General features: G+C 35.4%; 1 protein-coding gene across 1 annotated transcript; it reads left to right on the top strand.

Moving 5' to 3' along the window:
• Window positions 1–10,835: 10,835 nt before the first annotated feature.
• On the top strand, window positions 10,836–12,843 carry LOC130720674 (uncharacterized protein At2g39795, mitochondrial-like). The gene is made up of 3 exons (XM_057571351.1): window positions 10,836–11,031; window positions 11,672–12,000; window positions 12,458–12,843. Exons 1-3 carry the CDS (start codon window positions 10,861–10,863, stop codon window positions 12,597–12,599), a joined length of 642 nt encoding a protein of 213 aa, XP_057427334.1. The 5' UTR covers window positions 10,836–10,860; the 3' UTR covers window positions 12,600–12,843.
• Window positions 12,844–13,064: the final 221 nt, after the last annotated feature.

The following is a 13,064-nucleotide window of genomic DNA, read 5'->3' as shown; positions in this document are numbered from 1 at the left end:
GTCCGCTTATGACTTGATCCACTCTTCTCAGAACCAGCGCCATGTCGAGTCCTTCTGGAACGCTGTTTGGCACATAAAAGGTCCCCAACGCATCCGGGTCTTCCTTTGGAAGCTTTGTAATAACGGTGTTTTAACTAACGCTGTGAGGGTGCGGCGGCATATGGTGGCTTGTGATCTTTGTCCTATGTGCAGGTCCTCTACTGAAGATTACCTCCATTTATTCCGTGACTGCAATATCGTTCGTGATTTCTGGATAGCAGCTTTAGGAGGACATCACAACACCTTCTTTCATGCAGACTGGGAACCTTGGATTTTCTCTAATATTAATGGCAACTTTAGTGGTAGAGTGGGGGTGGAATGGTCCCGATTCTTTGCTTCAGTGCTTTATGTCATTTGGCGCATGAGGAATGACTTGATTTTCAATCAGAAGCCGTGTAGTACCTCCCGGATTTGGTCTTCTCTTAGAACTCTAGGCCTGGAGCAGTTCGCTGTGGAGAACCCCTCCATGTCCTCTCTTCTGTGCACCATTCAAGATCGGCATCATGGAGTGTTTGACGGTTTACCAACTCGCCGGGCTACGTCGGACTGGATCAAGCCAGACGCGGGTTGGATAAAGGTCAATGTCGATGGGGCTATGAGCAGTTCTTTCACTGCTAGTTGCGGGGGAGTCCTCAGAGATGGTAATGGCTCTTGGGTCAAAGCTTTCTGTTGGAACTTGGGTACTATGGCCTCCGCAAATGTCTTCCTCACAGAGTTGATGACAGTTAAAATGGCTACTGCTGCCATTATGGGTTTGGATCTTCCCAGGGTGATCATTGAGACGGACTCTATGGAGGTTGTTCAGTTGCTTCACTCTCGAGATTTGCGGGATCATCGCTATGCTCCAATTTTCCACGAGATTTTTGACATGAAGAGTGCTCATGGAGCTCTTGTCTTTCAGCATACTTATCGCGAGACCAATTCCCTTGCGGATTATATAGCCAAGTTTGGCCTTCAACTCCACTATGGCGAGCATTGGTTTGATTCTCCTTTTGGCGAGTGTCATGATCTTTTGTTGAAGGATTCCGGTCCTAGCCCCGAGCTATGTGCTGTTGGTAGTCTGTCTTAGGGCTTGGGGTTTTTCTTCCCCTCATTGAAACCAAAAAAAAAAAAAAAAATTGTTGTTTAATTTATGTACGCCATTTAAGATCTCATTAATTAATATATAATTTAACTAAATCACTTTTATTTATAATTAAATTATATAAAAAAGAGAATGATACTCCCTCCGTTCCAAAATGGTTGTTGTTTAAGGTAATGCACATAGTTTAAGAACTCATTAATTGATATAATATTTGACTAAAACAACCCTATTTAAAGTTGAGTTATATAAAGAGAGAGAATGATAATTATTGGTTAAGTGATTGGTGGGCATTGTCATTGGTGAGAATTGAAGGTGATAGATGAGAGACACAATATTAAATGAGGGTGTATATGAAAGAAGATGTGATAAATAGTCTTGAATTTCTAAAACAACAACTATTTTTGAATATACTACCTCCGGTCCTATTTATAAGCATGAAAGAGAAGAAAAATCTTGGTCCTTTTTATAAGAACCAAATGAAAGTTTGAGCTATATTAATTATTTTTTTCCAATGATGCCCTTATTCATTCTAACTTGTAAAATGTGTCTCATTAATTATTCTCTCTCTTTTTCACTTTCCAACACTAATAACAAAGGGTAATTTTGGAAGTTTATTTTGATTCAAGACATATTTAATGCAGTTTATCTAGTTTAACTACATTTCTTAAAGACTAAAAAGCACTTTTGGCCCCTGATGTTTCAAGTTTGTGCAAATTCTGCCCGTACTCTATTTTTGTCGATGTTTCTACCCCTCATGTTTTCAAACAATGCACCGTCTACCCCTCCGTTAATCAAACGTTAAAAAACTAACGGAATGAGCTGATTTGACTTTTTTTTTAATATTTTTTGGACCTGCCACGTGAAAATTACAAGTGAAATTGGAAAAGGGGGCATGAGAGATTCAAACTCAAGACCTGTAAGTAGCAAAAATGCATTTAACCAGTTCAGTTACATACATAATTGATATATACATCAAGCAAATTTAATTTATATCATTTCCTTGATCATCATCAACTTCATATACTCCTCTTCACCTCTCCAATCCACTCAAGAACCTCTCCTGAGAAAGCCTGACTGACGGAGGGGTAGACGGTGAACTGTTTGAAAACATGAGGGTAGAAACGTCGAAAATGCTTTTTAGCCATTCTTAAACTATGTGAATTTTTTTTTTTGCTTATAAATAGGAACGGAGGGAGTATGTGAAAAGCTAAAACAACAACCATTTTGGAACGAAGGGAGTAGTTAGTTAAGCAGTTAGTGAGAATTATGATAGGTTAAAAATTTGATGTGGTAAATGGAAAATAATACTATTAAATAAGAGTATATATATATAAAGAGATTAATTTCTATGCATTAACAGTGTAAAAAGTTGTACACAGTCATTCAATCACATTTCTTCCATTTTTTATTTTAAATATTAATAAATGTAAAATCAATTATTAGCTTACAAAATGGAGGGTTGTGATTGAATAATTGTGTAAAACTTATTTATACCGTTGGTGCATAGAAATTAATCCCGTATGAAAATAGTTATAATAAATACTCTTAAATTTCTATAACAACATGCAATTTTAAAAGAAAAATTGTTTTGTAGTGGAGGGATATTATTTTAAAATATATATACAATATAAGTGGCGTTATGATTAGTGATGTAAGCATGTTGTGTATTAGACAAGGCAATATAAACCACATGCCCCAAAAACAAATTAGTATCTATATACTCATATATACTAATGATACTTGAGATGGGAATGAAATATTGAAAAATCAGATAATATTAATTGACCTTTAAGTCTCATACTTTTAAGGAATATATAGGAATATATGACTTACACTTTTATCGTCTAACATTATGAGTTAACTCTACAAAATTTGCCGCTATTTTTTAACACTATTTCTTTTTGGTTAAAATTTAGGTAGATCCTATTAAATTAGGAGTAAGCCCTTCTGATATATTTTTTCAATGTAAGCTCATATAATTTAGTGCATCCTAAATGGATAAAAAAATGAAAAAGTGTTGCAATCAATTTTATGTGAAAAAAAAATTACTTGAGGAGGAGAGATCCATTAACTCCAGGAGTTAGCTAAAAAAAAACTCCAAATCTTGACCCTTATTTTTACAATAAAGTAACGGCTGAGATTTCCACTGAAAAACTGTCATGTGACTCTCTCTCACATCCTTGCTCGTTCTTCTTCTTCTTCCCAAGCCAATATAAAAAACCAGGAAACAACACAGCCACCATACCCCCTGCGATGGAAACAAATTAAAGGCAACGACACCAACACGTCAGTTATATCTTTATCCCTTATCCTCGTACAAAATTAGTTCAAGTTCTATCATCGTATGATTTTTGAATTAAAGGCTCTATCAATTTAGGTTTTGTTGGATTGATGGATCATAATGAAACGAAACAGAAAGGGGTGGAATGGAACAGAATAACAATTTCTTTATATTGTTTAGATATTTTATGATGGAGCGGAACAAATTTACCACATAATAAACATAATAGAATGACTTATAATATTTTTATCCCTATCACCCCTATTATAAAAATGTTAATTTATCCAAATGTAGAAATTGCACAAACAGGAAAACAAAAGACTATGAAACATCTACTAGTTTCACTAATTGCACAAATAGAAAATTAAATATTCTAAGTTTTTTTCTTTAATTGATGGATAGATTTGAAATTTTGAAATTTGAATTTCAAACATGGATTTGGATGAACAAAAAGGAAATCCCATTCATCATTGCGTGGCATGATAAGGATGAGCACAAAAGGAAGGTTACGTTACTCGTTATCATCTTAGGATTAGGGTTTCTGGATTGCATTTATAGGCATGGAATTCAAAGCCAGATGATGAGTACAATCAACCCTGATTTTGTTCTTTGTCCCATATCTATCAATCGATCCTCTCAGTGACTCAACCATGTGCGAATCTGATATGAGTAGTAACAAGAACCCTTCACAGTTGGGTTTCATCAACCACATCAAAAATCATAACTACCGCAGCAATTCCGATTGAATTCAGAGCTAGATGATGAGTGCAACCAACCCTATTATTGTTCTTTTTCCCATATCTATTAATCGATCATCTGAGTGGTTGAACCATGTCCGGATCTGATATGGGTTGTAACAAACAAAGAGCACTTCATGATTGGGTTTCAACAACTGCAGCAACAGCAGTAACCACCGTACCAGTTTCAATTGGATTATTATGCTTCAGTGTATCAAATCTCAGCCACCAAGATGAACAAAGAAGATTCTTCTTCTCCTTTTTTGTTGCAGCTGCTACACCAGCACTAGCAACAACACCAGGTGGGTTTTCATCAGAACCACCATTGAAGAAGAAGAGGAGAAGACCCATGACATATGGCTCCTAAGCGGTCACATCGTCGGCCATTACGTCTACCAGCACCAGCATCCCCACCTCTCCTGTTAGCTAGTCAAGTGGGCCCTTTTCTCTATCTGGTGGGCCTGTTACCAAGCCCGGTGAGACATTTCCTCATCCTCTATCACTAGATTCTACAACCTCAGCTGACGGTGCTTCTGTGAAGAAGCCCAAAGGCAGGACTCGCGACTCACTCGACAAGAAACTCTCTAAAGTCATTCGATGGTGGTAACTGTTATTTCCCTCACCTTTCCACCTTTTATCTAATGTTGTTGTGTCATGCTTTTGTTTTATAGAGTATTTGTTAATTTTGTTTCTCAAAGCTTTCAATGTTACAGCATTTTTTGAAAATATAAAAAGATAAAAAATTATGGAATTCCGACCTTTATAAAACGCCAAACCTTATAAGAAATTGAAAAACATGTTATTGTATGCTTTAACTTGTTATGGGACTGATTTAGTTTTTTAAGACATGTCCAAATTTTGAATTTTCAATCCTGCAATTTGTGTCACTGATGAGTTATATATAATGATACAGAGCTTAAGCTTCAGTTTCAATGCAAGTCATGTAAATTTTAAATTGTTAAATGCAATCGAAATGAAGGATATTTAATATATTTAATCTATTATTTTTCGCATCTAGAATTGTGGGGGACCTAATCCATCTGAATATCGATTCCCGATTTTTCAAATCACTCTTTTTATGTTGAGACATTTGTTGCTCAATTTATTTTGTGTATCTTCCGTTCCCTTGCCCGGGTGCAATTACATATATGATTCACCAATAATATTAAAGTAAGAACGTATAATGTATCCTCAAATGTTTTAGATTCTTACACTAATATTACATAAAGCTAATGTTACATTATATGTAAAATTACATAAAGTGAGACCAATTTCTATTGATACATTTTATGTAATGTTAGCTTTGTGTAATATTAATGTAAGAATCTAAAACATTTGAGGGATATGTTATATGTTCTTACTTTAATATTACTGGTGAACATATAGGAAATTTCATTTTCATGGCAAGCTAAAAGAAAATAAACAAAATAAATTTTATACATGTCTCATGGGAAAATGAGTGATTTTAAAAATCAGGTAATCGATATCTAGATGGATCAGGTCCACTACAATTCTAGATCCATCAAATAAATTGATTAAATATATCAAATACCCATTATTTATATTGCACTAACGACTTAAAATTTATAGTGATCCCGCATTGAGACTAAAGCTTAAGCTCTATATCATTATATATGACTATGATCAATGACCTAAATTGCAAGATGGAGAATCCAAAATTAGGACATGTCCGAAAAAACTTAATCAGACATCAGACAATAAGTCAAAACAAACACAAACATGTTATGGTCGGAATTCGTCAATGTTTTATCTTTTTGTATTTTCAAAATAATGCTTCAAAGTTGAAAGCTTTAATAAGAAACAAAATTAACAAATACTAAAACAAAAGCATGGCATTAGCAGCATAAGAGAAAAAGGGAGAAAGGTGAGGGAAATAACAGTTACCGCCATTTGAAGACTTGGAGCATTTCTTGTTGAGTGAGCCACGAGGTCTACCTCTATGCTTCTTCACGAAAGCACCACCAGCTGAGGAAGCAGAAGCTAGTGATAGAGGATGAGGAAATGGCTCATCAGGCTAGGTAACTGGATCATCAAAAGGAGGAAATGGCCCACCGAACTGGCTAACAGGAGGGGTGGTGGTGATGGAGGTCATGATTGGCGATATGACTGCATCGGAGCCATATTTCCTAAGCTTTCCCCTCTTCCTCTTCAATGGTGGTTTAGTTGAAGGTCCACCTAGTGCTGGTGTTGGTGCTGCTGCAGTAACAATAACAACAGAAGAAGAAGAAGAATCTCCTTCGTTCATGTTAGTGGTTGGGGTTTGATACACCAGATTAGAATAATCCAATCGAAATTGTTACGGTGGCTGTGGTAATTGCTTCAGTTGTAGGAACCCAACCATAAAGTGCTCTCTGTTACTACCCATATCCGATATCAACATGGTTGAATTACCGAGGGGCTTATAAAAAAAACGAGGGGATCGATTGATAGATATAGGAGAAATTATGTTGGAAATTTTTTGTGTATTTCAAAAGTCTCACATTGCCTATGTGATGAGTCTTCTAAAGGTTTATATGTCAAACTTCACATGGAGGTGGTAAAGAGCTTAGTAAGGAATTGGTCCTCACATGCATGAGATTAGGCCTTGTTGGCCCAACGCGGCACAACTCAAAGGATTCACCTTATCGCACGTCGCATGGGTTTGTTTAATTGATATCTATAAAGGTCTCTCCTGTTTCATTTGGTATGAGAAACCTAGGCTTTTTGTTTTTGCAAGGTAGTTCATAAAGTTATTTATTATAGATAATATTTCAAGTTTGTGCAACCAAAAAGATTGGTGTAGCTCTTGTATTCTATTATTCATATAATTTTTCCCTTTAATAAAAAAATAAAAAAACTAATAACAGTTACTTGCTCTTATGCAATTGGTATTTCGGATCCATTTGCCAAATATTCTTTATGGATCAGCCAAGTTATACATACTTTATTATGTCAACCATCATATATAATAATAATCTTACATTTAACAGAGCTTTATCCTGCATTGCACCTCATACTTGGGCAATTTTTTCCTATCATGAAAGAATTTCATATTTATTCAAATTATAATCATGATTGTCTTTAGTATCTCTTCATGAAATGACTCATCTGGCTCTGAAGCAAGCGAGTTGCATCAGATTGAGGATAAAATATATGAAATATGTGTGGTTCTTCCTTAGCCTCCACAAGCTTCACCTCTTCCACCCCTTTCTTCTTTAAAAACTCTGCATACATGACACCCTTTTCTTTCAGAAAATCTCTACCAGCAACATAAACCTCTATCCCCAGAAACCGAGACCACACACTCACATCCACATCATGTTTCCCAAAATTACACCCAAAATATTCGATGTTCGAGCCTTCCGGTATACTCAGCCTCTAGAACATGTAATTCATAGCCACACATTCTTTGTCATCATCAACCACAACCTGAATGTGGTAACTTAATTGTCTTGGATGAGAAGGTCACACTTGAATAGTTTCATTGCACGTCAATTTTAGTTTTTAACTAGTTGATGAAGCATCATTCGTAAATCATTGCTGGTCTATTTAGGTATAATGATTTTGATATCAATTCCTTTCCATCAATTTGTTGAACAAGAATTGGGCATTAATAAGAAAAATTAAACAAATCAATTAGAACAGGTAACGTGAGGGTGGGCAGTGGATTGGTGGTAATGTGAGGGTGAAGAGGTAATTTTATAAATTTAATACTTCAACAAATTTTGTTCCATTCTATTCCTCCAAAATTTTGGGGGAGCAAAAAATGAGGGAAATTAGTGGTATTCCGCTCCATCCAATTTTAAATAAACCAAACAATGGACCTCTTCTTCCTTCCTCCCTTTCGCTCTACTCCATCCTCCTCCATCATTCCAAACGAAGCCTTAGTTTTTTCTTTGACTTGACCCTAGAATTTAAAAAAATAAAAAACCAAATCAATACATTCTATTCAATTATGTCCTTTAATAAAATTGAAAAACTCAAATTTAGCATAATCATCTTTGAAATATATATTCAATTTCCACTCTGCAACCAAACCCACATCCTCTAATCTCTCCTTCGTCACTGTCGCCGTCTCCGGCGAACCACAGCCAGCGTAAGAAAACCTCTTATGTGGGGCTCCACCTCATCGTACCACATCGCGTCGCTGCTCAGTGGATCTGTGCTTCCTTATGCACTGATGAGTTTGTTGCCTTACATAAAGAAAGAGTTTTTGCGGGACTCACAGAGTAGAGATGTCTGAGAAGTATCCAAAGAAAGACATATCGGGATTGTTTGTTTACTTGGCCACCTCTTTTTTCCTCGTCCTAACGGATCAGAAAACTCCATTTCCAAAGAAGCACTCATTTTCTTTCTAGAAGCTTTTTTTTCTACCCTTCTAACTAATGTCACTTGCTTGATCACTTCGGTGAGGTGGTTATGCTATATTGTGGAATGGGAAGAAGAAGAACGAGTAAGGAGGTGAGAGAGAGTCACATGATAATTTTTTAATAAAAATCTCAGCCGTTATTTTATTGGAAAAATAAGGGTCAAGATTTGAAGTAGGTATTTTAATTTACTCCTAAAGTCAATAGATCCTTCCTCTTAATTCAGTTTTGTTTTTTTAGCTTAGTGATTTTAAATGGATTTGCTACCCAAAATTTTCTTAGCAAAATATTATCCGTAAAATTTGAAAAATGAGCTTTTATGATGAATCAAAAATAAAAATAAAAAATAGAATTGTCTCAAATCTCTACACTCGAAACACTGGCACACACGGTTCCCTGCTGAAACTCGTCGTTGCCGCCGTATCGTCTCTCGCTTTGAAGGGGTTCATCATCATCGTCTCAAACTTTAGGTTCGCGATCTTCATTCTGTTCATTGCATTTTCTTTCCAAAATCTCGATGATTGTTTTGAACCCTCTGGTTGCTGTGGTTTCAATGTGTGTCAGTCCCAAATTTATTTAGGGTTACGGTTATATAAGATCCTTTGTATGTTTGAGTTCATTCTCACCAACATGTTTCTCTGATAATATTTGTTACTGGTTTGAAATTGAACAGGGTTATGGCGAGGCTACATGTACCAAGGGAAGGGTGGTGAAAAAAAAAAACCAATACCCTTGTGTTGGCTTTACATTTTTAGTGGTTTCGACTTATTTGTATGAGGGTCGAAAATTTGATTATTGAAGGTTGGGTTTATCAAGTATAAGAGAAAATGTGATGTGTGCAGGTCGAGAGCTTCATGATTTATATTTGTTCAGTTTTCAGTATTTAACTTGGCAGGAAGTTAGTTATTGAAGGTTCAGACTTGAAGAACACGTGTATGAAACGGGAGCAGTCAGAAGAACACGTCTTTAAATTGAGCATTTTAATTTTACTATTGAGGTATTCAATACAAAATTTAAAAAATTCATAATAGAAGATATTCTGCGCAGAATGCTGCGACAACAATCAAACAAAGAACATCTTCTGAAGGGAAGAAATCTGTGTAAAGAACAAATACATGTAAAGATGCTTGGAAGAGAATCAACAATCACATTCAGATAAGGTTTCTACCCTAATAAAGTAGGGGTGGGGAAGTCAAATATGTATAGATGATAGATTGTGTTAGAATATAATATGAAACTATTCATGTGTTAAGCACATGGTAGGTGGGTGTGTGCATTTATCCACGCTTCAAACCCAAAGAACTTTTGCTTGAGAAACATGTATAATATAAAATCATTCATTTTACCCTTTCCGAAAAGGAAAATTTTAAGGCAATTGAACAAAACAAACAGTGTTAAACATTTAAGAACCTACTTTTTCTCTCGTAAAAAAAAAAACATTTAAGAACCTAATTGGCTGATTCAAGTGTCTGCGTGAAGGATGTGTCACAGTCACATTCTCATGATTCATGAGAGAACCCTTGCTAACTTATTCAGCTAGTTTTTCATGGATAGTTTTCTCATCTTATTTGAACATTCCTTCAGCACACACTAAATAAGATAAATTCAGGCTAACAACATGTCCCTCTCTCACAATGCAAAGATATCCTTATGAATTTAATAGCTGCATCTTTATGCTTCACGGAAATCAGCAATTAGCCCAGAGCAAACCAAGCACAACTAAATTTTGTCTCAACTTACTGTCTATGAGAACTGTATGCGAAGTACATTGTACCACAAGCAAATGATGCATCATTTACAAAGCACCACTAACTTTTACAACACAGGCTTTCTTATGCCTATACTTGAAATTTATAATTGTTTTAATATATACCATGTCATGTCAGCCGGTTCAATTTCAAACTCACTATTGAACCAATAACTAATTGACACAGTACCATGATCGAGCCAATAACTCGGTCGGTTAATAACCCTGGAGGTAGAGTCAACAAAAATAGTCTTTCATTTTGAGCATTAATTTTTTTGTTGTGTTAAATTACTCTCACAATTTTGATCCGAGTGTGGTGACTGCCAAAGATTTTTCTAAAAGTGCGGCTCCTAGATATCAAACTCTCAACCTAAAGCTTGAAACAACTATTTTTTACCATTGTGACCGGTATCAATTGGGTTCATTTTTATTTTATTTTTTATAAAATTTTAAAACTTCATAACGAGTTAAGCAATGGAGCCCAATCCAATTTTCCTTAGTAGGTTTAAGGCCCAACCAAAACAATCAAAATACAAAGTCGAATAGCAAAGCAACATTGAATTACAATTTTCAATTTGATTTGTGAATCTTCTTCCGCAGCATCAATGGCTTCCCTCATTCGAGTGGTTCAAAAGAAACTCAGTAGCAGCTGTTGTTCATCTTCATGGTTGGTTGCGAGAACACTGAGAGTGAGGAACGGTACCTTGGGTTTCGCAAGCAGAGGTTACGCAGCAAAAGCAGAAGCAGAAGCACTGAAAATATTGAATCTTTTAGTGGTTAGTTTGACTATCTAAAAATATAGATCATTAACAAAGATTGTGTCAAATAGTGAATTACTAACTTTTTACTGATGAATATGATTAGTTAGAGTGTGAAGTAAGTCATCACATTGTTGATTGAAAAATTTCATGGTTTGTGTTACATATGCAAATAAATGGTTACAATTCAATCAACGGTTATGATGACTTACTTTTTAAAGTGACTCACTCACCCACTTAAGAAGAGCTAAATCCTTTCCTTACACAAAATTCGATGATGATTTCTTATCCACTTCTCAAATAATTGAATGAAAATTTTATTCTATTTTATCACAAAATATCCATATAAATTTATGTGAACATTCAATAAGTAGATATGTGAAGTTGTGAACATTCACAGTCTCACCGCAGGTTTGGTTAAGTGTTGTCCAAAATCGCGTATACAATGGGAAATGCTTCTCTCTGTAGCTTATATAGTATGCAGTATGCTATTCTTGTAAAACATACAATTCTAGAAGATTTTCCAAACATGCACTCTACCATTTTATTTTTATTGCAGATTATCGTCTAGGACGAGCTTGTTGGATTGTCTGCAATTCTGCATTGTAATGTTAACCCATGTTTTCTTTAGGATCATGTCTTTTTATAACTCATGCAGCCTGAGACGAAATTCAATTCGTATACGATTGAAGAGCGACTTGGAGAGCAGTTGATTACATTGAAGGGGAAGTTTGGGGACAGGGAAGATATCAAAATCGAAGCTACCATGTTTGATTGGTATGAACACATTACGGGGCCTGGATATGACAGTTCTGGGGCAGATGTGCGACTTCACTTCAGTCTACTGGTGGATATATCAAAGGGGGAAGATGGCAGTGAATTGGAATTTGTCTGCTCAGCATGGCCAAAGTGCTTAAATGTTGAGAAAGTTTTCATATTAAGGCGTGGTCATATGCCGGCTAGGCCTTTCCTGGGACCTAATTTCAGGTTTGAATTACATTTTCACCTGTTGCTCTCATACATTTTGCTTTTTGGTAGAGATTAGATTATACAAGCTTAGTTTATTTTTTGGTAAAAAATTAGACGCAATTCCATACATGCTGTTTTTACTGTTGTCCAATTACAAGATGACATGTGGGTTAGACAAGGAAAAATTTAGCGTAGTATACTAGTATCACATCAATAAAATGTTAAGGAAGTGACTGACTTGGCTTTTCATTGTGCAACGGTATGAACAATATCTATAGTAGAGTATCTAAGTTTTGTCATTTGTTCACTTTGTTAATCTGTTCACTGGCCAGAAAATTCATATTTACGTTTCAACTACGACAGTCTGAATTTAAGAATACAACTTGTTTCGAAGCGCACTAGCTTTTTTGAAGTTATTCGGTTGCTAAGTGTTGGTTTGTTAATAATTCCTATCTTTTTCAATGATTGCACTCAGGGACCTGAATCCTAAGGTTCAGGAAAAGTTTCGTGAGTACTTGGACACCAGGGGAGTAAATGATGCACTAGCTGCTTTCTTACATGATTATATGCTGTACAAGGATAGAATTGAGCATCTACGGTGGATGTATTTAACTTGATCGTGTGTTTTAGCAATGCTCTTCAAATATTCCTTATTCTCCAACTGAAACTGAAAGTGCTTGCAAGTTGCAACTCCAAATATGTGAGATAGGTTTTTCTTAGAACTGTTCCCCAATTCCGTTAAATTTGGAAATGATCACCTCGTTGTTACAAATATCTTTGACACTTGAAGTATTTATATCGAGTGAATGGTTTAATTGGTTATTGAATATTACTCATTGACATGTTGGTCATTGAACTTAGGAAATGCTGGTAGTTTCTAATGTTGATAATCATCGATTAAATTAGTCTCTCCGTTAATTTAATTCAGTTATGTTTTTTTAGCTTTTTGGTGATTTTAAATGGATCTGTAACCCAAACTTTTCTTAGCAAAATATTATCAGTAAAATTTGATGAATAAAAAAAAAGAATTGTCTCAAATCTCTCTGACACTCGAAACCTGGCACACTCGGTTCCCTGCTGAA

This window comes from Lotus japonicus, chromosome 5 (assembly GCF_012489685.1).
Source record: "Lotus japonicus ecotype B-129 chromosome 5, LjGifu_v1.2".
Classification (NCBI taxonomy): domain Eukaryota; kingdom Viridiplantae; phylum Streptophyta; class Magnoliopsida; order Fabales; family Fabaceae; genus Lotus; species Lotus japonicus.
Note: the sequence above shows the minus strand (reverse complement) of the source record. Positions and strands in the feature narration are given on the sequence as shown.